Source organism: Xenopus tropicalis, chromosome 8 (genome assembly GCF_000004195.4).
Source record: "Xenopus tropicalis strain Nigerian chromosome 8, UCB_Xtro_10.0, whole genome shotgun sequence".
Classification (NCBI taxonomy): domain Eukaryota; kingdom Metazoa; phylum Chordata; class Amphibia; order Anura; family Pipidae; genus Xenopus; species Xenopus tropicalis.
Window position 1 is genome coordinate 107,447,251 of NC_030684.2, and position 26,230 is coordinate 107,473,480.

Genomic DNA, 26,230 nt, shown 5'->3' on the forward strand with positions numbered 1-26,230 from the left:
TCTTGTAATTATCTAAAAGTAAGAAAAAATCCGACTTTATCTCAAAATTGCTCAAAATGTGCCCCTTATTCTCAGGACAATTGTCAGCAATATAAGTAACTGGTCCTTTATATAATAATTCTACCTTTTGCAACCCAAAAATCAGTTTAGTAGGAAAAAGCATCAGATGTGTTTCAGAACCTTAGCTATGTCATTAACCCTTCCCCTGTTATAATTCATCATTCTCTAGACCATAATGCCAGCTAACTGCCTGGTATATGGGGCCTCACAATCTCCTGGCCTAATCCATTTCAGGGCATAACCTTCTCTTCTTTAGACATAAGATTTGGCAGGACAGAAATGTTTTTGAATTAATTCATCCTGGGTCTCAACATCATGCATGATTAGCTTTAGTCAGCAAACTGGGTCTTTAACCTGCTGAAGATGACAATGTTAAACGTATTGCTGTGAGTAACCCTTTGTGATATTAAATTCTACTATGACAGTGTACTACTACCTTAATGTTATTCAGTAACTTGTTGGTCTGCTTCTAATACTCACAACCATTCTGGCAGAACCACACTGGCATCCAACTCATAGCCTCCATTAGATGTGAGGACTCATCTTTGAGGGAATAAAGTCTTCAGTGTATGTGATGTTTTGCAGGAGTAAGCCAGAAGTTTACATCTGTGTATAGGTATATTTACAGGCAATTAGATTATGTTTCATTAAACATAAATAAATATAGTTATTTTATCCAGACAACTACAGAATTAAACATTCTGTTTCCTGCAGGAGAGGTGCACAACATTGCAGCAGATCTATTATTAGACATAATACACTTGTGACTATTCTTTCACACACTTCTTTACCAAATTTGCCTTTAAAAATGTGTTCAGTATTGATGGGGCAGGCTTTTATTCACTGGCCTGACCCAACATGAACTTAATAATGGCTTAATTCCCAGACAGAGAACTAGTGTAAACATCTACTTCACCTTCATGACTAGCTGCCTTAACCATTCTTACAGTGTTCTTATTGTCCCCCTCTGGCCATGGCCCCAATAAGTCATTTCACATCTTTCAGCATCTTATAAGACAACATCTCTGATAAGTTAATCGTCTGTGAGAATGCGACATTTCCTCTTCCACATCGCCCACATGAAAGAAGCTAAGATAATGTAGCTTTTATGTGAGCATAGCATCCAAGGCAAACTTAGGTTGCATTGTGTCTACAGAATCACTGACTGTGCATCTAGAGACATCCCAGTGAATGTAATGGTTCACTAGAAAATCCTTGTTTGAATATTGTCCAGAACTTATATTATGGGTTATACCTTATTTAGCTTGCATAACCCACTTGTAATTTAATTTTCCTTTACCAAATAGGCATCAAGGCTTATTGCATACATGGTTTATTTGCTAGTAATTATTTCTATGGACCTGCCACCCATTTCACACACCCAGGCCCAGACTGTGATTCAAAGAGGCTCAAACAGGCTTCTACCAGCCCACTATATATTGACTGTTTATGGCATCTTACAGCAGCCCCTCTAGCATTTGCCATAATCCACACATTGCCCATCAGGGCCTGCACACACCCATGCACATTGGCACTGCTGTTATTTCAGTGTAAGAATGAATGGGAGCCCACTGGGACTCTGTTATGTCAGCTTGTGCCATCAAATCACAAGGCCTGGTGATGTTGGCGGGGCATTAACCAGGAATTGAGTAGGGAATGTCTTGTTGTGTAGCTGATAGGTCACAGAATGGTACTTTGCTAGCTGATAATAATTCTCTTTGCATCTATCATGCTCCAAGCTCCTACAGCTGGTCCATAAACAGGGCAGCCATGGAGGGGGGTATCTGAATTGGTATCTAATGTAACAAGGAAAATACAATGGTTAAACACCTACTTCTTAATGAAAGATTCAACCAAATACCAAACCGAATCTGAATCCTAATTTTCATATCCAAATAAGGCTGTGGAAGGGCTAAAGAGAACTGTGCACTGTAGGTTCAGTCTTATCTTCACAGGTCCCTGTAAGTCCCAGAATTCTTCCCAGGTCGCTGTAAGTCCCAGACTTCTTCACAGGTCTCTGAAAGTCCCAGACTTCTTCACAGGTCCCTGAAAGTTCCAGGTCTGAACATGGACTTGGGAACTCGTACTGAAGCTCAAGGGTATTTGCTAATTGCAACTTGACATATCTATTGTGTAATACACAGATATATTTATATTCCTATTGTGTTTATGTTTTAACTAGCTGTGACTGAAAATTTGTGTCGGTGGGGGGGATTTAGTAGATAACAACCAATTTATAAGTGTGCCGCATCTCAGACTGCTCTCCTCTGCCATTTTTTTTATATAAGGAAACACTTGAAGGCATACTACTACATAGGGTCTGCGTTTCCTGGGGTTGTAAAATGCCATGTGAATAAAGTCAGTGGGGGAGTCAGTTGTTGGTTTGACTTCTGATGCTAAACCTGCTTTTATACCACCTATATTAACCGTTTCATTTACATTTTATTACAAGTTTAATGCTGCAAGCATTGTGCTGTGTAACAGGTAAAGAATTACGCCAGTGGCTATGCCCTTTAATATAAATGGATGTTTTAAACTTAAAAACCTAGTTTAAACCCAGAGACAAGTATGTAGACATTAGCACTTGAGGACAGATACCTGAAAACAGTGTCGGCTTGTGAAAATCTGTAATAGTTGTCAGCTTTCCTATTTTTCATCAGACCATGAGAAGCAATTTCCCCTGTAATCTTTTCTCCGTGCTGTGTGTCGAGCACAGTAAATTGCAGATCATGTTCTCTGCATGGCTGGTGCTTGGCAGCTGTCCCCTTCAGGAAAAGCTTTGAGAATAACAGCCAAAAACCAACCAGTTCAAATACACATGGACTTCTACTGAAAAATAAGCACCACTAGAATTAGCGGCAGAACCATTTTCATATTTATTAATTCTAGAACAACTGCTCTTACTGTATTTAGTATTTTATATTTCTAGATATGTCTGTCTCCATATCTATCTATGTCTATGTGTATACATTATATATGTGTAAACATTTAATATAGAGTCCAGGTGGTGCACCCTAGTTAAAGTATATACAATAGAAACCGATGTAAAAACATGGTTTATTTATTTCGCTCCATTGTAGTCCCTACAAGTGAATTAATGACAGGTTCATGATCACAGAAATCATTAGGAGCAATCCAGTACAAAGTAATAATCTGCATATTTCTAAAGATGTGTATTTTTAACTGCAGACTAATACCTATAATTACAGGATTATTTTACACCATTCTAGTCCTGACATATTGCTGACATGTTCAATTGAAGTCAATGGGACAAATTCCGGGGGCGAACATTTTACTCTCTTTTTATGGTGGAAAAACCTGGTGGAAATGTAAAAGGTGGTGCAATCAAACCGTTTTTTTACACAATTTTTTTATCTTTAACAGATCTGTTTTACTTCAGAAGTCAGAAGTTACTTCAGAAACCTTTATTATTATATGTAATTGTTTTGTATGCAACTTTAGAGAGATGGCTCTGGTGTTAATATTTAAATATCTTACAATACACAGGGCAGCTGGCAAAGTGCACTTTATACCCTGCCCCACGTGTTGTTCCATCTTGGGACTATAATGGTGTATTCTCAGGGTGCGCCAGCTAATCGTTTAAAAACACTGCTGAATCAGTTAGTATTGCAACTGGACCTGCCAGTACCTTGGCTTGCTCAGCCAGTTACATACTGGGATCTGCCAGTACCTTGGCTTGCTCAGCCAGTTGCATGCTAGGATCTGCCAGTACCTTGGCTTGCTCAGCCAGTTGCATGCTAGGATCTGCGTGTAGCTCAGCTGGATCAGTCAGCCATACAGTAGGATTACCAGAGGTCACCCCTTTAGATTAGAGGAAAGGAGCTTCCATTTGAAGCAGTCTATGTGGTTTTTCACGGTGAGGGCAGTGAGGTTGGTGAATGCCCTTCCTAGAGATGTGGTAATGGCAGATTCTGTTAATGCCTTTAAGAGGGGCCTGGATGAGTTCTTTAACAAGCATAATATCCAAGGCTATTGTGATACTAATATCTACAGTTAGTATTACTGGTTGTATATATAGTTTATGTATGTGAGTGTATAGATTGGTAGGTGTGGGTGCTGGGTTTACTTGGATGGGTTGAACTTGATGGAATTGGAAAAAAAAAAAGTTTTACACCAGCACACCCTTACCTCCTCCGGAGAATTACTACTTGGTGCACAGCCTAGAGAGTCGGCACTCTCCACACAGTCCGGTCAAAATATTTCAGCCAGCACAACAAGTAAAGTGCAATGCTTTTGAATAAACATGCAGGGGCCAAGCCCTGCTTGCACTTTACTTGTTGTGCTGGCTGAAATATTTTGATTGAACTTGATGGACTCAACCCTACGTAACTATTAATCAGTGCCTTGTGTATCAGTCACCTGCAGTCATTACCACAACTGGATAATTCCATTGTTCAGTAGGATAATTCAGTATCACAGGTAAGTAAGTTGCCTATGAGGATAAATAGTACAGCTAGATCAGCCAACAAAGGTGGGTCAGTCAGAGGGCTGTTTCTATTAGTGCCTATGTTAGATGGAGTGACTGTTGCCTGACTGTGATGCACATCTTAGTGGATAGAAATCCTTCAGCTTTTCTGGAATGGAAAACTATTTTCCATTATAAACTGCCCTAGGGACCTGGGGTTTTCTGGGCACCATGCATTATAGCCACACATATAGAGCAGCTTAATGTAAAATTGCTATTCTGTTTTTTTCTTTTAGATTTCATGATGTCAGCACTTGTCCATAGTTAATATCATAAATGTGTAACAGGAGCCCCCTCTGCTGCTCTGTCAGGACAGAAGTAGTTGGAAGAATGGCAAATGTTTTGTTTACAGGAAGAGTTCACTGGCGCTTATCTGCTCAGTTCTGTCGCTCATGACATATTGGGCTAAGTCCTAGATGGTAACAAATGTAAACAGGGAGTTTGGCACTAACTCCAAACCACGTGCACAGAGAGAGTGCGGCATTCTTGTGCTGGCATACACTAGGACCCTGTGATGCTGGAGCAAGCATCTCACATTGTTTTCCTGAATTGTTATGTGATCATGCATGTATAGAACATAAGCAGTGATGCCTAGTACATGCAGGATGATGCTATGAACACACAAACTAAAAATCCCTAAATTGGATTTAAATTTAAAACTAACAATTCTATGCAAATAACAGATCTCTCTGGTGGGAAGAAGTTTATTGGTGTTGACAGAAAAATGGAGGGGAATTACTTATCATTCATGCTTAGAGAGATGGCATAAGACAGTTATGATTTTATGTTTGTTTCTCCCATTCTCTTAATGCTAATGAAGTGCATTGTAACACTGTACTCACCAGGCACCATATAGATATTCTAGATATATACAGATATAGCAGTGAAAATACAAACTGTTCCTAGGATTAATATTTAATATTTATATTCCAGAACTGACTTCCTCCCCCATATTGGTGGCCCTTTTGTAAAGTACGGGCGGGGGGGGGGGGGTTGTTATTATGTTCTGAGCAGGCTACTTGTATATGAAAGTGCATAATATATATTATTTAGTTATTTGTTATAAATTAATTAACCATTACCAGCAAGTTGATGTGACAGATTCTTTTCACATTCACATCAAGGCATCATGGGTTTGAGTGCCAAGTGTGATTGTTTTTTTTTTGTTTACTGTATGCCTGTGGTTTAAGTTGGCTTGGTGTACACTAGAAATACACAAATGCAATGCTTTATCATACGTGAAGAAAATAAGGTCTTGGTTCAATCAATCTATTGCAGAGTTTCTGTTTGATTGAGAGTAATGGCTGAGTAATTGTTGCGGTATGCTTCCTTTCTATAGAATATAGTTAAATGTCAGGCGGGGGTAAAAAAAAGTAAAATTCTGTAGATATTTATTTACTTTTTAGAGTTCACATTGATGCAGTGCAAGCTACACTATATGACCAAAAGTAAGTGGACACCTATATTTCCAACAAACCAAATGAATTAATGGGAAGTTGTTCTTCCCTTTGCTGCTCAAACTGCATTTCCCTTCTACTGTCATGGGAAGGGGGCAATTGATTCTCATACAGCATGTTTGAGGGCCAGATTGCATTAAAGGAGAAGGAAAGGCTAAGTCACAAATGTTAGGCACCCCCCAGTGATTTAAATAGCTTACCTTTTACCCCGGGCTAGTGCCCCTGTTAGGGGAAAACCGCACCAGCCTGGGGTAGCTGCAGCGACTGTCTCCTGTTCTTTCTTCCGTCTATGCATGCTTGTGCATACACAGTAGAGTGATAAGTCGAACTTTAACAAAAAAAGTCGGCTTTTCACAAGACAAAAGAAAGAAGGAAGCGCTCGCTCCAGGTACCCTGGGCTGGTTCGGTTTTCTCCTAACAGGGGCACCAGCCTAGGTATAAGGTAAGCGTTTAAAGTCACTTGGGGGTGCCTAACATTTTGGCACCCCCAAGTGACTTAGCCTTTCTTGTTAATTATACAATAAAGTCATTGTCATGTTATTGTATGACCTGTTGGCTCCTGTTTCAGAAACGATGGCTGTGGCTTAAACAGGGTATTTTAACAATTAGATGGGGAGTCCAAATACTTTTTTCCATATCCCTATGGGTCCTTTTGTTTTGTACCAGAGTTGAGATTTGCAATACATCCTTGTTTCCTGTGCTCTATGTGTTGGCAGCAAATTTATTTTCATTTACTTCACATTGTACAACAGAAGATATCAAAGAGAATGATAACATAATTATTTTCTCAAACAGACCTTCAGTTTTTTATTTATGCCTTGCCTATGGAAAATATGAAAGTACATAAACTACAGTTCCGGAAAGCTGTTTCTATGTGATTACTAGTTGCAGTAAGAAATGGCTGGGCTTATCATTTAGGTGACAGGTCATAGTGACAGGCGGCAACTAATGGCAGGGTAGAGACCTCTGACTGACTGCACTTGTTCAAAGCTTGAATTGCTAGCATCTTAACAATTAGTCACTTTTCTTTTTTTACCATCTATCCATTCAGTGGATCCTAAGCATAAGTATCAGGGCAGCTTAAAGTAAAAGCCAGTTTCTACTTAATTTTCCTTTAAAAATGTTTATTTTTTTTTCTTTTTATGTTTTTATTTGCCCTTATAAGACTCCAGCCAATGGTTGCACTCTGAAAATGAAAGAAGCTATAGTGAGCCTCCAATAGATGTAAAGAATTAAAGATTAGGTTTCTCTTATTTTCTCTCCATTCCCTTATTCAGCGTGTGACCACAAAATATTGGAATGACAGTTCTTGACTTATTTAAAAATGAAAAAGTGACCTGTTGACCTTTCTAGTCTGTCCTTTACCTCATGTACAGTAATGATGGGAAGCTGGTTTAGTTGAAAAATCAATTGATCATTATGTTCCATGAGTGGCCAGCTTCAGGATCAGCATGGGCATTATATGTTATAAATAGCAAGAGAATGAAAGGCAGTTGGTAAGGTAATATCACACTGCCATAGAATGTTCATGTAAAATGATAATGATGAGAATGAGTGGGGGTCTGGAATCTTCTACCTATTATACTCTGTGCAAGGGTTTCTTAAACAATATGAATAATGTCTGCAGGATTCTGTCAGAAACAAGGTGGCAAAGAAATTTTGCAAACGGTAAAAGTTCATATCGGTAGGGCAATACGTTACAACAGTGGTAATGATAAGGCATGCATATAATATAAATATATTTACTGTAGTGTGTAGCTGTGCTAGGGCAAAAAATAAATACATTTTAAGCTTTTGGGTTTAAATGTATATATTCACTTATGTGTGAGTGATTAATGTAGCAACAAGATAACAACAGCTATTGCTATGGAAAATAGGCTCTGTCACTCTGTACCAGGTGTGAGCTAGAGTGGCCCATTTATTACGGGGCGTGCTATATGTATGGGCTAGATTAAGCTGTATATATCACAGGAGTTGTTTTTGCTAACTTAATGTGCTACTAAGTAGAAACCATAATATGTCCAATGGAAGTGAAACTGATGGAATCAGTAAAAGGATTTGTGAGACTATACTGGGTTCAGGACTGAAGGGCCAGGAATATTGTATTTGTGTATATCAAGATAATGCTGAAGCTATCTAAATATAAAACATTTTTTTTTAGAAATGTATTTTTTTGTTCTTTTTATTTTTAAAGTCAGCTGACCAAATGTGGCTTTGACTGGCGGCCATATTTAAGCAATATACTATATTGTACAGTTTTTCTGTCTATATACCACTGTTTCTCTTATGTTCCTACAGGAAAACCATAAGGGTAAAAATTATAGATGAGGAGGAATACGAAAGGCAAGAAAGTTTCTTCATTGCCCTTGGTGAACCGAAATGGATGAAACGAGGAATATCAGGTGTGAGCCAACTACTATTCCCCATTTTCCCACACCTAAAAATCAAATAAATAATGGCTTTTTTTTAATCATTTTTTTAACTCTTGCTTTTCCACCTCTTTTTTTGGTAAATCAATTCTCTTCTTCCTCCTGTGTATTCCTGCTCTCACCCTTTTTCGGTCATCTATGCCTCAACTCACCTCCACTTTTTTTTTTTGCATTGTTTTTATTAATTTCTTCAAATCCATATTCTCTGTCTCTTTATTCAATTAATGCCAGTATAATAACATAGTGCATGGCTTTCATTCACTGTGCCACTGCTTTAGTTTCTTCATTCCATTTATTTGTGACTTAAGGATACAATGTATATTGAGAATTATCCTGGTGATACTTTATGTTCTTCCCAAATGCTTATGAAAGGGGGTCATTTATATCTGTAGATGTAGAAGCACTGTTCTTAGTACAGTGTTGATCAACTCGCAGATCTTTCGTTGTTTAACTAAAGCTAAATTCTTATATCCAGCTGTCTCTATTATTGGCCCATAGTAGTATCCCTCCTGCACTAATTTTAAATTATTCCAGGCCCAATAATTTGCACATGATTATGCATACACACACAGATGTATGCACAGAGAAATACATCTTACAAACATGGGCTCAACTGCTACTCAGCAGGAAACTGTGGCTACATTTAATCAGATACTCTCTGCATTAGTAAATGACCACTTGACATTTGTAAGTTTGAGTCCCACCCAGGCACTGTTCACAAGGAAAATGAAAGTTCTCCCCATGTTTGGGTATTCTCAGAGTTCGTGCCCAAGTGCTTTCATGTGGTTGCCATAGCAGGTTTTGTGAGTGGAGGAGTTGGCTATTTGGGTAAATTGCTAAAAACAAAAAACACCATAAATGCCATTTAACTCAAAATAGCCCCATCTGCCTCTGCCTATAGGCAGGTTTTCATACTTTGGTAGTAGTAGAACCCTGAGACCCTCTACTTTGCTTTTTACTTGCCATGTTTGCACACTAATATGAACCACAGTGTGCTTCTTTGGTTTACAAAAACTTATGTATGTGCAGTGTGTCTCTATCCTAAATGAACAAAAACTGTCTGCTTAAAGTTCTATGGATTTTTTTCATAATTTAGGGTCCTGGTCTGATTACTTGCTTTACTGTCAAGTCAATCAGCAGTTTTCAGTTCCAAGGAATTATCGATATAGAATATTTTTTTCAGGGTCCATTAAATATATTCATTATTGTGAATTTTCTAGGAAATGCCTTACAGCTCTGTCTAAATCACTCCAACCCTCTGCATCAGCAATACATTCCTAATTTAATTTGCTTGTGATTAAATTGTGGAACATTTATTAAGGTCCTGAGTGCTTTCATTATATATTTAACTAGCAAATAGGCTTAGTGCTCCTTAGGATTTGGTGAAGAGGGAATAAAAGTTCATTTAAAATTAAATTCCTTGCAGGCTATGGGTTATAAAGCTTGAGAGTAGAATACATCCACAGTGAGAATGTATATGGCTTAAAATTTGAGCATTGGCCAGCAAGCCTGGCATAAGCAATAGAGGTCCCATTAGAAAGTCATTTTACTTGTTGGGGGCCCCTGTAAGACATTAGGCACTACTACATAATTGCTTTTTAGGGGACCCAGGGGTCCCGTGCAGAAGTACTTTATGTACCACAAAAATAAAGACAAATGAAATGGGTAGTTAACCTTAAGAATAAAGCAATGAGTTCTCATGGTCTTTAGAATGACCTAAAAATAAAAAAACATGTTTCTGTAACCAGCTTGTAAGCTATTATATCTTAAATAATCATTAGCTTATGACAATTTGTCTATAAGATAACCGCAAGTAAGCAGACGGCTCTCATGTACTCCACAACCAAAGCAATCATATCTTGTTAAAGGCCAACAATGACTCGATAGGTCAAATGCAGTCTTATGGAATTGTCCAGTGGTCTGTCCATATATTTTCTGAGAGACCCCACCTTGGAATATGTGGTTATGGAGTTTGGACAAAAATGACTAATGCTCCTGCCAAGCCTGTTTGTAAATGGCTTTATTGTTGGTTTCTCCGGCTCAGCAGGAGCATATAGGTGAGGCCATTAGCATAGGCTTCAATTGAAATTCTCACAGTCATAGATAGAGTATCTTCCCCTCTGGGAACGTTAGCACACTTTCTGTGATCCATGCTGGTACCTTTCTGAACTGATCATTTCTTTGGAACTTCTCATCCTGTGCCACCTACTGCCTTTTACTGGCAAACATAATTCATGATAGAGCAGCACAAGAATTTATTGTAGCACCTATTCTGCAGTAGGCAATACTGGCCTTTGGAATATACTGAGTATTTTATAGTATCAGTATCTCAACTCACCTATTAGCTCAAATTTGATTAATTTGCTTAGCTCTGAATTAATGGATGCACTCTAGTTATATTATATTTGTATTGATGGTCCAACACTGGTTGTTTTCTTATATTTTTATTTTTTACCACACCAATATGCCAATGTTGAAACAACTACCCCCCCCCCAAAAAAATGTCTTTTATAAAACCTGAATTATGATCCAAAAATTTTTTTTAAATAACATTAAAAATTTGGGTAACAGGGAGTACATTTTCACACTTAACAGTCAACAGTTCCCTGAACGTATGGCAATAATAATATTCTTAGGGGTAATGTTATAAAAGTTGCAATGTTTGCAACAGGTTCAGTAAACCCCAGCAGCCAATCAGATGTTTGAGTTGACCCGTAAATGCTACTTTCTGATTGGTTGCTATGAGTTACTGGACCTGCAGCAAATGTAGCAACTTTTATTACATTACCTCTTTACAGTGTAGTAGATGCTTGGGACTTACAGTATGAGGAGATTACAAAGTAGTAGTCTGTTTTCTTATAAAACTCATCGCAATAGTTATTGAATTTAATTTGTCAACTCCCGGGTGTTTGGTAAAACAAATAAAGAGAAAAGACTTTCTGATGAAAGGCTATCCTCCACATAGAATTACATAGAATTACCAAAATCAAATGGTCACAATTACAATTCTGAAAATGGTATTAGATTTGTTTTCCTATAATAATAATGTCCACAAAATGGAAGTGCAGTGTGAGGTTTGGTGTGAGGTTCCAGACTGCCACAAAAGGGACAGAGCTTCCCGGACATAGGGGGCTGCATTATTTCTAAATGGCGCCCCAATATTAATTTATAATACACAAAGCTGGCGCTGAGAAGAGGAAGCCCAAGGCATTGCAGCAAGACCATGTGATCCGTGTGAGGTTGGAAATCCCTGGCATAGATACTAAAATATCTCCAAGCTATGACACACTGCAATCGCATGTACTTTGTCATTTTACCAAGAACATTTTGCTGACGAGGGAGCCCCTCTCTGCCCTGGCATAAAACCAGCTTATTCTGTTGAGAATCAGTCAAGCAACTCGGAAACAAGCCATATTTTCTAGTACTCCAAATGTACGCATCAACACAATTGGTACGTGACAGATTTCATTTCAGACTAGGATCTTCATATTGTCAGTCAGAATATTAATGAGAGCTGGCAAAAACACGGGAAACAGTTAATTCAGGTCTAAGCTCTTTTTCGTACATCTTATTTTTATATTGTCTGCGAGTGCTTTCTGTTAGAAGTGCAGTGCTTTTGTGCCAAGAGACTCTGCATAAACTTGAGTTATTTCCATCAAATTAACAGCAGCGCACATGTCATATATTCCCTAAATGACTAGTGGTAATCTCATTTAAACTGGCTTGGGAACTGCTATATTAAATGTATGCAACCAAATTAAAAATGCATAAAAAAAATAAGTCAGATCATTTGCCATCCAGTTTCCTAGAACTTAATCTAAATCTTCTGAATATGATAGAGGATTATCCACATTGGATAAAATGTATTCATTAAAGACTGGGTATTAATGATTGCATTCAGAAGCAAGATGGTGAAACGGTTACAGTTAAACCCAGTGATATCCAGCCTGTTGCCCTCCAGCTGAATTGTGAGTCCCAGCGCCTGTTGAGGATGCTGGGAACTAGAATCAGTATCAGCTGGAGGACTATAGATTAAATGTCCTCTAAGGACCTCACTGAGTACAATACTGTACAGTAGCTTAGTGTTGTGTACCAGAGGGGCAGTTGTAAAATGCCAGACAGTCAACTTTTAGCGGACTAGTGGGGGCCGTTTGGGCCTCTGTGTCTTAGAAATGCCAGGGCCTATTTTGAATCCCATTCCAGGCCCAGGAGTAGCGTACAGAGTGGAAAGACAAGAGTGTAACAGGGAAAGCCTGCCATAAACAGTGTCAAAGACGATGAGTTTTATTTGTTAATATTATGTATTTATGCCTTTGGAATTGCTCCATGAGAAAAGTTATCATTGTAAAGGTTGGAGTAGTCATACATGCAACTTAGCCATTCATCCTGAAGGCTATCCACTGTCCTAGCTTCATCACTTTCTCATGTACTTTACGGAAGAATATGCAGTAGGGACAATGTACAAGGGGATTCATGTTTTTGAGATAAGGCAGCTGTACATAGACCCCACAGAGTGCAGAATGTCCCTACTGTATGTCCCAATCTTAATGCAAAATATCTCTAAGTCAGGGTCTGATTCTTGTAGATCACTGTAAATAGCTAATGCAGTAGCTATGTAAGCAATTCTAGAACTTCATAAAGAGATAAAGAGACTGTAGCAAATACAGAACTTGGAATCTAAAACAGGTATTTAACAATTGTATTTGTTTTTGAGTTATGGAAAACAAGTTGTATGAGCTTGAACAGTAACATGTCGCCTGACTGTGGTGTTATATTTATCATATAACTCTTTGGTCAATAACAAAGACATTAACAAAGAAATACAGTTACATAAAGGTAGTTGATAATACATCCACTATAGTAAAGGTTATTCATCGCCATAATGGGCAACAGTGTCCCTTTCAGATGTTGTTTAATTCCAACTCTCAAAGCCATTCAAGGCCAAATTCAAAATGACTACATATTAATACAGCTATTGTGCTATTGTCATAGTCATGTCAGGTGCTGGGTCCATGGAGATTTGTTTTATAGCAGTTAGAACTAAGTGCTATATGGACCACTTTAGGCAGCAGTACAGAGATCCTGTTGATACAAAGCCCACACTGAGGTAGCTGGAATACAGTGCTGACACTCTGTAAAGATTTAAAACATCAAAGACCATTACACTGTTTTCCTAACTGCAAATAAAAGCACACGAGAAGCCAAAGATATTAGGTATTTTGACAGCTTTGTTGAGCTTTCTTTTTACTTTTTGGCATTAGTTTACTCTTCTCAGCTCTTTAGCTTTGTAAGTGTTGACACCGCTATGCAATCTTGGAAAGGAGCAGGACTGGAAACATTGATAACCTAGTCACTGTGATTCACACTGATTTTTTTTCTTTTAATGATAGGACACCATATCTGAGATGGCTTTGCTTGAAGGGAATGCATCTCTGTGCTCTTGAATCTTTTTGCTAAATCCTATTCAGTTGCTAAAAGATTTTAGGCTGAGAATCTTCACATATCAACTAAAAGTTAATTGTGGTGCCTGAAGTCCCAAAGGCTAAACAAGCCCTTCGGCTTTCTCTAAATAAAAAAGATGCAGAGCTCTGAGGAGTAGAGTTAAAGGAAAGCTTGTTTAACACTATTGGAAAGTGATTGCCCTAGTTTAATCAAGCAGTATATGAACCAGAAGAAATAGTATGAACCATGAGAAATAGTTCATAATGCCATTATTATCATATGAGACCAAGCAATTGTGTCGGGGTCACCCAGAAACAACTAACAGCCTTTGTTTTGACTTTGGGCCTGGGCAGTCACACAGATACTAGGGGAAGTAGGGGAAAGAAGGGCAGCGTAACAGGTCTGTTAGTTCCTAGGAGATTTGCCATTTTAAATAAAGATGTTGAGGATGACAGCTTTAAACTGGCATGTATGAAGCTAGCTGACTCACCTTACGAGTATTGGGGAGGGAAGCCAGGTTCTCAACAATGAGGGCAGAGTTTATAGATTGCCAATGACAACATTAAAAAATGACATGAAGTCATCAAAAAAATATCAGAAAATTTGTCGAAAAGCTGAAGTTGAGGACTTCCCTCAGAGATATTGCCCATGACACAAACTACCTCAGGAAGGCAAGGTTACCTGTCTGAAAGCCTGCTGCCCGATTTAATTGCGTACAGGAAGCAAGGATTTGGAAGTGTATTTTCTTTGCTGAAATGACTTATATTTATAAATCTAATATTGAAAGTTATGTTTTATAGAGAGACAACTAATGTTACTGCTTGGTGTAGAAACATTTAAGATGGACATGATATCTGTTTTCAGCCTCAACTATCTTGTAATTTTGTAGAAAAACGAGGCAGTTTTACATGTCATCGTTCTCTCTCTCATGCTCGGGCTTCATTCTGTTAGTGTTTGTATTAGGGATGCAGGATTTAGAATCTGTTCTGGATTTGGCCTAGCACTGTTTGCAGGAGTTGTATTCAGCTGAACCCAAAGTGTTCTGCCGTACTGAATGCTTCTTTGCATGGTCGACTGGTTACTTTAAAGAGGATGTCAACCTTTTGGAAAGTGCTGCAAGTATGGTAGGACATTACCTAATATAGGGCCAGATCGAATCCCATTAGAAAAGGTTATTTTATGGTTAAGTGAAAATTTATGGACAATATTCAATTTAAGGGGAAAAACATTTATCCTAATTCAGTTCCAGTTTCTCCCCATAGCCTTCAATAGAGTTTTCATGTGATAAAGTAAAATATGTTTTTCTCTTTGAATGGCATCTAGCTTTATGGGAAAATCTGGAACTGAATTAGGAAATAAGCTTTTTTCTCGTGGAATTGAATATGTCTCATAATGCTTAAAAAAATTGCCTCCTTTACACTATTTAAATTGTCAAAATATGCTTCTACCAGATCCTTCCAGATGGGTATCTCACTGGAGGAGGGGGTTGCTAACCCAGTAGAAGTTCTAACCCAGTAGCACTTTATGCCCTCGTTCTCCTTATTGGCGATCTTTGCATCTGCGCTGATCCCAGAACTGGGAAAGAACTTCATTTCAATATATGAAGAGGGCTTTTTTTAAACATTATATTGGGTAATATTCTTTTGCAACATCCTACTAATATGAGCCAAGATAATACAAAGGAGATATCCACCAGGAATCAGGTTTTTTTGCATAATTAAAGAAACGAAGCAACTTTCCCAAAGACATTAATGTAAAAAATTCAGTAGTTTGAAAGTTATTTGCAAATACAATTGTAGTGTATATAAGTCTTTCCCCCTATATAGAGAGCTGGGCATAATGCAACATGCTCATTACAGGTGCAGGATGCACTGGATCTGAGCTTTTCTAGATTATGGGTCTTTCTGTAATTTGGATCTCCATACTACCAAAAAATGTAAACATTAAACTCTATAAGATTGTTTTGCCTCTAGTAAGGATTAATTATATCTTAGTTGGGATCAAGTACAAGGTACTGTTTTATTATTACAGAGAAAAGGGAAATCATTTTTAAAAATCTGAGTTATTTGATTGAAATGGAGTCTATAGGAGATGGCCTTCCCATAATCTTTCTGGGTAACAGGTTTCCAGATATTGGATTCCATATCTGTACTTTGAGCTATTTGGTGGAACTTTTTACTTTCTCCAGCCCCACATAATAGTGTTTGTTAACTACACAGCACACATCTCTCTTGTCAGGGCTTTAACGCCCACAGTAAACGGTAATGTGCGCACTTTTATTCATCCCAACAAAAGGAGGATTAAAGCGAATATGAGAAGTCAAGGCCGCACATGCTGCCCATGAATTGAAATGAGTTGCCTCTCAGTTCTAAATTTCTAACCTCTTCATTTTGATTCCTACTTTATTGTTGTGAAGAGCTTCATGTCGTATAGTAAGTGGCTGGCACCTTACAAAAACTCCACTTGCACATTTTTCCAGCAGTTGTTTGAATAAAGGGAACAACAAAAACCAAGTTGGACATAAATGTTCACATTATAAAGGACTGCTTATGTCTCAGCCATGGCTAGAGCAGTACTTTGTTACTGATACAATAAATGTCAAGCTTAAGGGCTACGGTTTAACTAAACATAATGTCAACTGTACATTAAACTAAAACTATTGAACATATTTCATAGTATGCAATAAAGTAATTTTATGTGCAGAGAAAAAGAAATCAATTTTTCAACCCTGTTGAGTTTAAAAGACTTTGGTTTCTTAGGAATTATCAGTCCATTCAGAAGGTACAGTAGGATGCAGATTGCTAATTGCTTTGGGCAACCGCTGCCTAATGTTATATTCTTATTTTTTGTGTATATGGGACTTTTAAAGCCAGTAACACCAAAAAAGGTATTTTTCTGCACTTTAGTATGACGTACTGTTATTCTGCACTGGTAAAAATGTATTTGCTTCAGAAACATGACTACTGTTTAAATAAAGCTCTGTTGTAGCTATGGGGGCCGCTATTTAAGTGATGGGACACATATTTAGATAAACTGTGTAGAATATAATGCTTTTAGTTCTTTAGCAGAAAGATAAACAGGAGCTGAATGTCAATCTCATGGCTCTCTACAGAACTATATAAAAACCTCTCTCATATAACATAGGATACTTTCAGTTCTTTGCTCTTTAGCAGAGCAGGCTAGACGGAGGCATTAGTGCTTATGCGTATGCCTTCCCACCAGCGGTCCACCAGCAAGGAAACTTCAGGCAACTTAGTGAGGCGTATGCCTACCCACCGGTGGTTCACATTATTGCCGGTGGGAAGGAGTTTTAGGGAGATTAGTCGCCACAGGAGCAGAGATTTATTGCAGGCGACTAATCTCCCCGTGAGACATTAGCCTAAGGCGCAAGTGACAGTCCTGCTTGACTGATATCTGGCAGAAAATCACGCAGACATCAATTGGACAAGTTTGATTTTGCTGTTGAGTCCTTGTCCCGACGGCCTGTATAGCCCTAATTATTATAATCTGATTGTTGGCCCAAGGGCCAAGCTATTGGATCAGCCTGATATTGGCAACCTGGCCAAATAAGCAGATGCTCACATGTATGCGCAGTCATTAGATCTGTAAGCTGTACGAGACAGGGACCTGTTTCTTCTTAACACATGCCAGTTACTTTTTACTGTGTTAAGTGTTTATATTTAATTATTAGTATTTGTACTCACAGCACATCTGATTTTGACCGGGCACTCTGTGTGGGGTTTTTATGCTCTCCTACTGTTTCTGCGGTATCTTTGTATGATATAATATTGGGCTACTTGGCTCCTGGAGTATTTCACCTCATTGTACATGTCACTATGAGACTATGAGATTGAATGTTCCACTGGGGCATAGACTGATGGGAATAATTGAACTTGGTAATGTACAGGTACGGAACTTATCCAGAATGCTCGGGACCTGGAGTTTTCCGGATAAGGGATCTTTCTGTAATTAGGATCTCTATACCTAAAAAAGAATTGAAACATTAATTAAACCCTATTGGATTGTTTTGCCTTCAGTGAGGATTAATTATTTCTTAGGATCAAGTACAATGTACTGTTTTACTATTACAGAGAAAAAGGAAATCACTTTTAAAAATGTAAATTATTTGATGCAAAAGTAATCTATGGGTGATGGCCTTCCCGTAATTTGGAACCTTTTGGATAACGGGTTTTTTGGATAACAGATCCCATACCTGTATTAGCTTACATTAAAAGAGAGTCTCCTACTGTGGTAAGTGCATGTTTCATCTTTAAATCATACACAGTAATGTACATTTATATTCTTATATCAGAAAAACAAAAACTCTGCCACCAATCACTGAATTTTTACTGTGTAGCTTTTTAAAAGGGTTGTGAACCAAAAAGTTTTTTTGCCGTTTATATAGTGTTTCTTCTTTTCTACAATTGTATAAATATTATCAGTTTCTGCGCTCTCTAAATGATGGTTAATTAAATATGTAGGTAATGTCTTTAATGAGACAAGCTCTGCATATTGCTAACTAAGTCCTGGATTTCTGCACTAGCACAGCTTCCTAGTTATTATGGGATATTAGAACAGTACCATAGTTGACACCTTTCATTACATTAGCTCTGTAGTGCGTTAGAGAATTTACAGTTCAGATGATCAAAGAGCCAACTTCCATATGTATATGAGCCTGACGAGCTCAGGATTAGATTGCAGACATGAGTCAGATGAATTAGCATGGTCTAGAATTGCACAAGATATAGCAGTATCTATCAGATTCTATACCTAGTTAGGATGTGAGTGATCATTTAATTAAATACAGAATTACTTTACAATTAGGTATATGAATAGCCAATGAGATACATCTACATACATCCTCCTGGGTAAGGAGGGCTGCTCTAATCCCCTCATAATTTAAGACACTACAAAATGTCACGTATTTTTACTTTTATAGTGTTTGTATATGAATACATCACTGATCCATTAGTTGATACCTCCTATTCCATTATCCCATTCATTTTCAAGCCACCATTGGCTAGTGTGGCAGTGTGTATCATGTGTGACATGGTTATCATTGATTTTACACCATTTGACATATTCACAATAACCCTGCTGTGACTGAATTCATTGGTTGCAATTAATTGCAAAAGCATCAGTGTTATGAAGTGAGTAGAGCCTGTAGTGCATTACTTATGCTATTCCTTGCCCACACTAGCAACTCTTCATCCAAAATCCCTGTGTATGGAACCCAGTTATTACAATTAATCTCAAGCAAAAAAATATTAAAATGTAACTTGAAATATACTGTAATGCAGTGATTTTGCCTGCTAGGATAGGAAGCATCTTACCATTCTGTATCAAAGGGCTCTACAAATAAGACATACATTGCAGCAGCTGATTTAGCTGATCAGATATTCTCTTTACATGCCTAAAATACTTGTTTTTAAGGCAGAATATAATATTTATTACACGCACATTGTAATAGGTTTATACCCCCCTCCCCAGTTTCACAGCATATAAATTATGATTAAAATGACTTCACATCCTCATCTGTGAATTAGTAATAAATCCATGAAGTTTAATCTGTTCCCAATTTCCTTTTGTTTAATCAGAAAAATGCTAACTGAAATAAAACATCAACATAACTTCCACATTCCGTCCTGAATGCTAATGTGGCAATGGATTATTATTCTTGCATAGTTGATGGGAGTTAATAATTTATTGGTACAGTTTTTAAGAAATCTTTGTAAACGGAATAAGAAATAACATTATGATATATCTGCATAGTAGTCCCACCAGGGCCCATTCGCTCTCGCTATAGTAGAGTTGTGTAGACAGTGGTGAATGTTATATTTGTTACATGTGCCTAAATAAGAGAGGGCTGAGAGATACGGTACTCAGGCAGGCAAATCTGAGATTTGTTTCTGGAGACCATAATGGTGAAAACCCCTGCAGATCATTTATTGATTTCAGTATGATATTGTCCGTTAGCTATATACCGCCCATGACTGATATCACTGGCATTAGGTTATACACAGTAATATGGCTCAGTACAGTCCAAGAACACAGAATATCTGCATTGCCCTAAGAGTCTGGCAGACGTCGCAGGAGACACGTGTCACAGGCTAACTTGGATGTTCTAGAATTCCCTGGTGTTGACATGTATGTGCATGTGCATTCATTTCTAACTTCGCAACTCATATTTTTCTTTAGTTGGAAACCTCATTTTAATTTGAATTCTTTTTTCTTCTTTCTCTCTTTCTCTTTTTGGTTTGTATTAAAGCACTGCTGTTGAATCAAGGTAAGTTAATGAAGTCATTCTGGGAGCTTGAAATTGGCATTTTCTGCAGTTAGCTTTGTGTTATCAAGTGGGTATAATATTGTAATGCCTACTGACTGTAAACCAATTGTGCCAACCTGGCTCCATGCATGCGATGAAAACAACATAACCTTAATTACCTTCAGAACTGCAATTATCATGGTTAACAATTATTATTGTTATGGTATCTGTCTCTAAAGACACTGTTAGGCGGTCTAGGGAATTATTCCTACTGACCAGAACATTCCCTTTCTGACTTCTTGTTAGTATAGACCAGTGATCCCCAACCAGTGGCTCGGGGGCTCACTAACCCCTTGGATGTTGCTCCCAGTGGCCTCAAACAGGTGCTTAATTTTGAATTCTTGGCTTGGAGGCAAGTCTTGGCTGCATAGAAACCAGTTGTACTGCCAAGCAGAGCCTCCTGTAGGCTGCCAATCCACATAGGGGCTACCAAATACCCAATCACAGCATTATTTGGCATCCAGGAACAATTTTCATGCTTGTGTTACTCCCCAACATTTTTTACATTTAAATGTAGCTCACGAGTATAAAAGGTTGGGGACCCCTGGTATAGACTGTTTGACTGACCAGAATATTTCCCATTCTAAAAACTTGTAGCATAGTATAACCCAAGTAGATTGAAAGGTTGTAACCAGTCAGCCTGAGAGATTGTGTAGGGATAGGCAAACAAAACCATTGATTTACCATTAAAAACCAGGAGCCCTTCTGCGAGGAACTCCTGCACAGGGTTCTTAGAATGGGTTTTCATAAAGGTTGTTAAAGGGGTAGTTAACCTTTAAATTAACTTTTAATATATTGTAGACATTGATATTCTAACACAGCAATTGGTCTTCATTTTTGATGGTATTTTAGCAGCTATCTGGTTGCTGGGTCATTTTTACCCTAGTAATCAGGCAGTGGTTTAAATAAGAGATGGGAATATGAATAGGAGAGGGGCTGCACAGAAATAAAGTAGTAAAAACTAATAATAATAATAATAATAATAAAAATGTAGCCACACAGAGCAATAGGTTCTGGCTGCCGGGTCAGTGCCCCCCATTTGAATGCTGGAAAGTGGGAGAAGAGAAAGGCAAATAATCCAAAAACTATAAATAATGAAAACCAATTGCAAAGTTGCTAGGAACAGCAACATACTAAACATAAAACATACTAAAAGTATATGTAAAGGTGAACCACCCCTTTAAATGGACAAATTAATTTGCTTCAGTATCAATAGATACTTGTGACATTGTGTCTCAGTATAAAAAAACAATAGAACTCCACTGTCTTTTTGTCTTTTCTTATTATATCTCTTGGGTAAAAGACAAACACCCACACACATCTCTTGATATTTTTTACTTTGCTGGTGACAGAAATAAGCAGTAAAGTCAATGACCCTTGGTCGGGGAAGAACAGCTGATGTGCATTTAAAGAATCAATGCAGTCATCAACTGTCAGCTAGGGCTGGCAATCAGAATATGGTACCTTTTCATTTCTGTGTGCTATCTGAGAAGGTAACACTGAGGGTAATATAATAAAAGACACAGCATTTGCAATAGGACTAGTATTTCACAGCAGCCCATCGCAAATTTGCTTTGAAACAGGTGACCAGAAAATGCTTCCTCCTCATTGGCTGCTAAGACTGATGCAAACGTTGTCTATACCATGCAGTTTTTGTGCCTGAAATAGCATTTCATATCATAGTAGGTCAAAAATAGAAATGACAAAAAAACCAATATCATGTAAACTGTATCTTTATAAACAATGATTAGCTGTGTCTGTTTTGTGTCACATGACTTATTTAAATGATATTTTAAAATACAAGTATTAAAGTTCAAAACAGTGTTTCATGGCCTCCATTTCCCATTGATGCTCATAGAACTGACTGTTTGCTTAATTTACTACCCTGTCCCTCTGCTTCACTTATATGAAGCCAATAACGAAATAATCTTGCTCTGTTTATAGAATATCCGTAATGTACAACATGCCTTACACAAGATGCAGCAAAGATTCCAACTCCCATTATATGGCTACCCCTCCTCAGACACCTCACCATCATATACGCCCTATAACCCACACCAGCTTCTGTCATCATTTATGTAAACTACTATTACTGATGGGGGGGCAGACTTGTTATCAGAATTGCACTTTTTCTATGTGACCCTATTGTAACCTTGCGTTTAACCCAAACTGCTCTACTAACAATCACCTACTCAACTCCTTATGTTCTGTTGATGTTACAGCAAACATTTCCCTAGTTTTTTTACTTGTTTAACCTGACCCTCTTTCCTCCTTTTAATAATGATACATTCAGGGGTATATTTATCATGCTGTGTAAAAAGTGGAGTGAAACATTAGCAGTGATGTTGCTCATAGCAGCCAATCAGATACTTTGCTTTGGTTTTCTAAAGGTTCCTAACATGGGCCGATTCTAGCTTCCGATATCGGTCCCTTAGATTCGGCAGCTAATCAGCCCGTGTATGGGCACTACCGACGGGCCTGCCAGATCTCGATCGGGCAGGTTAAAAAATCTAGTCGGAACGGGGACCGTATCGGCTGGTTGATGTTACTCGTCGTTATAATTTGATTGTTTGGCACCAGGGCCTGGATTCTCCTGATATCGCCCACCCATAGCTGGGGATATCGGGAGAAGATCCACTCTGAAGGTGTATGGGCACCTTTACTGTTGAAATCTAATTGCTGATTGGTTGCCCTGTGCAACATCACTGGTAATGCTTCACTCCACTTTATGATAAATATATCCCTTTAACTCCCTGTCATCTGCTATTGATCCACTGATGCCATTTTCCAGTCTGTAATGTGCAGGAAAGGGGAGCAAAGTGCCCCGTTTTGAGACTTTGCCACTTTCCCCGTAGGGCTGACCCTGAGATGCGGCACTTGCTGGAATGTAGATCAAGGAGTTAGGTCTTGCTCTGATTGCAGCACTGCCTGCTGTGGTATATGTAATCTGTAATGAGCAAGGCTCTTTCATTCTGTAGTATTAGTGTTTGTATTTAATCCTTGTTTTGAGATATAAGGCCATTTTCTGCTGTTTAGTACTATGGAATATCTTGGTGCTATATAACTGCTCTACGTAAGCACACGTACAGTACATGTGTGTATATGGTACTTCTTGTGAACAGCTCGTTCAAGTTCTATTGTTTAATGATTGCCTATTGTGTAGCCTATTAACAATTAAGCTCCATATTACAGTCATTTGACACTGATATGATTTTGTTTTGTGGCAGGATTGATCAATACTCATCTCTTGATAAATTTAGCCCTTAGAATTGAGCCTGTTCATAATTTGTGTCGTGTCAGTTGCATTTGTGTTGGAAGCCAGGCACAGCAAACATAAACAGGAAGACATCAATCCATCCACTATATAATTAATTGGACTTGTTGAATTACTGATTTATTACCAACATAGCAATAAAAAGCTTCACAGAAAAAAGCGGTTAAATAATGGAAACTGTTGACATTCACAATTCATGTCTATGAGAGGCACACCTCAGGGGGTATTGTTTGCGGTTGATGAATGCAACAATTCATTGTGCTCGGAATATACAGGAAAATAACTTACTAAAATAACATGTGCCACCTATCTATTTCACAGGCAGTGATCATTTTTTCCTTTTTATTTCCGGACTGTAATTTTTAAAACGCAGAATTTTCTTTTTTTCTGTTATCTCGAGCCCACAAACTTTTCTCTTAACTTTACCCCAAAATTCAGTATTGACTAAGATCTAAACTCTTAAGAACACGTTGATCTTAGCCCCATTGCGGCTGCCTAAGAATGTGTGTTATCCTTATAACTTGCTAGCTAGATATCTTTCTAACTTAACACAAATCACAAGAGTAATGTTCCCTTTACGTTTTTGTAGGCCACTAATGAAAATGTGTTTGCTCAGGGTAATGGGTGGTTTTGTGCAAATAGTGAATTATTTGTCTGCCTTCAAATTTTTCTGTGCTTCACAATTGGTTGTGTGTGGTTGTGGTGTCATAATATGTGTCTGTGAAGCATTGCAGGTTACAGGGAATAGTGAAGAAATTCATAGACCTTAGAGGTCAGAGCTATACAATAGGGTGGTTTAGGCTAAGGGTAAAAGGGTTATGAGTAGAAAAGGACATGTATGTGTAAGAAGCAGGTAGTGGGTGTAAGTACTGTATGTATGTATGTATAACTTATTTATAAAGCGCCACAAGGGTACGCAGCGCTGTACAATCTCACAGAATACAACATTACACACAGGGAGGACAAGTGATATAATAAATAAATACAATAAATATATATATATATATATATATATATATATATATATAAGTGCCATGTGGTATGAGACACAGTAGGAAGGAGGTCCCTGCCCCATAGAGCTTACAATCTAAGTCCAATAAATCAGACCAGTGCAGGTCTTAAGTGCACAATACCTTTAAAATACAGTAGCCCTTTACTTTACTCCTGCCTTAACCAGGTTGCAAACACACCACCCCTGTTGCATATATAACCCCTGTCTTCTTTCTGAAACTTTCAAATCTCTAACATGTTCTAGAATAGTTTAAAACCAACAAAATAATAATGTTTTAGTGCAAAAAAATAAGAATTGCAGGAAAAAAATATCAAACCTTTGATAAATGTGCCCCTATGGTTTCTCTACATCTGGGAAGTTTGCGGCTGTGCTGGAAAACCCTAAGGAATATGTTACCCTACTAGTGATATATGTGCTAGTGTGAATTCATGTTTGAGCAACAATGTTTAAATCAACATCTATATATAAAAATATATATCTCTAAAACTGAAAATTATGCATGAAAGTGTATGTAATATTGTTTTAATTAGTATAGTCATAAAATAATTTATTTTTTGGAATTTGAGAATGTTATTGTACATCTCAGGGCTACACCCCACAATTGTGTTCAGCCCACAGACTGGGGCTCATAGTGGGATTTTCATCAGGCATGTATCTGGGTAAATTGTACAAATTTAATGTTGCCCACAAGCATGGATGGCTATTTAGCTGGATGGCCATATGCACAGTAAGATCTTCTTACAGTTAAGAATTGAACAAAATATCTGTGAATATGCATACAATTTATTATAAAGGGGTCTATACACTAGGACATAATTACTATTGGGAGTTTTTTTGTTTTCTTTGTTTTTTTTCAAAGCATAATACATGGAATCTTTGCAGCCATTATATTTTCTAATGCACAGTGTTTACCCAGCACTTCAGGATTAACCTTATATAATTCACTGAGAACTGCAGTTCTGTACTGACCCCATTGTCCTGATGTCCTAGCAGCAGATCTCACAGAAAGGAAGCTGTCCGTGGAGGAGGAAGAAGCCAAGCGAATTGCTGAAATGGGGAAGCCGATTTTGGGAGAGCACCCAAAGCTTGAAGTCGTCATTGAAGAATCATATGAGTTTAAGGTGAGTTTAGGTTTGGTTAAAATATAATCTATAGAATTTGCACATGCAAGAATAGGAAAGATAGGCAGGGAAAAGAGGAGCCACAAACAGTTAATAGTCCCTTTAGGTTTTGCAGTAAAGAATAAACAGGCCTTGTTAAACATATCTATGAAAAGCTCCCTGAATTTGCTGTCTCGGAGGTAATTGGGAGGAAAGGGCAGGTAAAGCTAATGGAAGGAAATTGTGTTTGCTTATAGAGTGGCCTATAAAACAAGATACGAAATACTTGAATGAATAATTAAGGAATACAGGACAATATGATTATGATTATGATGGCTCATTAAAGCTGATATGTTTGGTTTTTCTGAGTCTTGGCATGATCTGGTAAACGGAGAGCAAAAAATCAGATTATAAATGGATTATATGAAAAAGCCAAAATATCGTATGCCATAATTGTTAGGTGCTTAATATATTTTACTTCCTAAAAAATGTGTTTAAAATAGGGACATTGATGGATCTCCGCTTGTGTAAATACATTTCCTATTATTCTCAGCAAGTTGTAAAGGGAGATGTAGGTGGAAAGTCAAAGTCACAGACTAGACAACCCTATAGTAAAACACGTGTTCTGCAATTTCTTAGTTTAAA

At 37.8% G+C, this 26,230-nt stretch overlaps 1 protein-coding gene across 9 annotated transcripts in view; it reads left to right on the forward strand.

Moving 5' to 3' along the window:
• slc8a3 (solute carrier family 8 (sodium/calcium exchanger), member 3) overlaps positions 1-26,230 on the forward strand; it is a 144,342-nt gene that overhangs the window by 110,763 nt on the left and 7,349 nt on the right. For 2 of the 9 annotated variants that reach the window (XM_004917259.4, XM_012969528.3), the window contains 3 exons: positions 8,302-8,405; positions 20,143-20,160; positions 25,476-25,606. In XM_004917259.4, coding sequence (XP_004917316.1) covers positions 8,302-8,405; positions 20,143-20,160; positions 25,476-25,606 — 253 coding nt within the window. The remainder of the gene's footprint in view (positions 1-8,301; positions 8,406-20,142; positions 20,161-25,475; positions 25,607-26,230) is intronic. The other 7 variants (XM_004917257.4, XM_004917263.4, XM_002936886.5 and 4 more) reach the window with 6 other exon arrangements.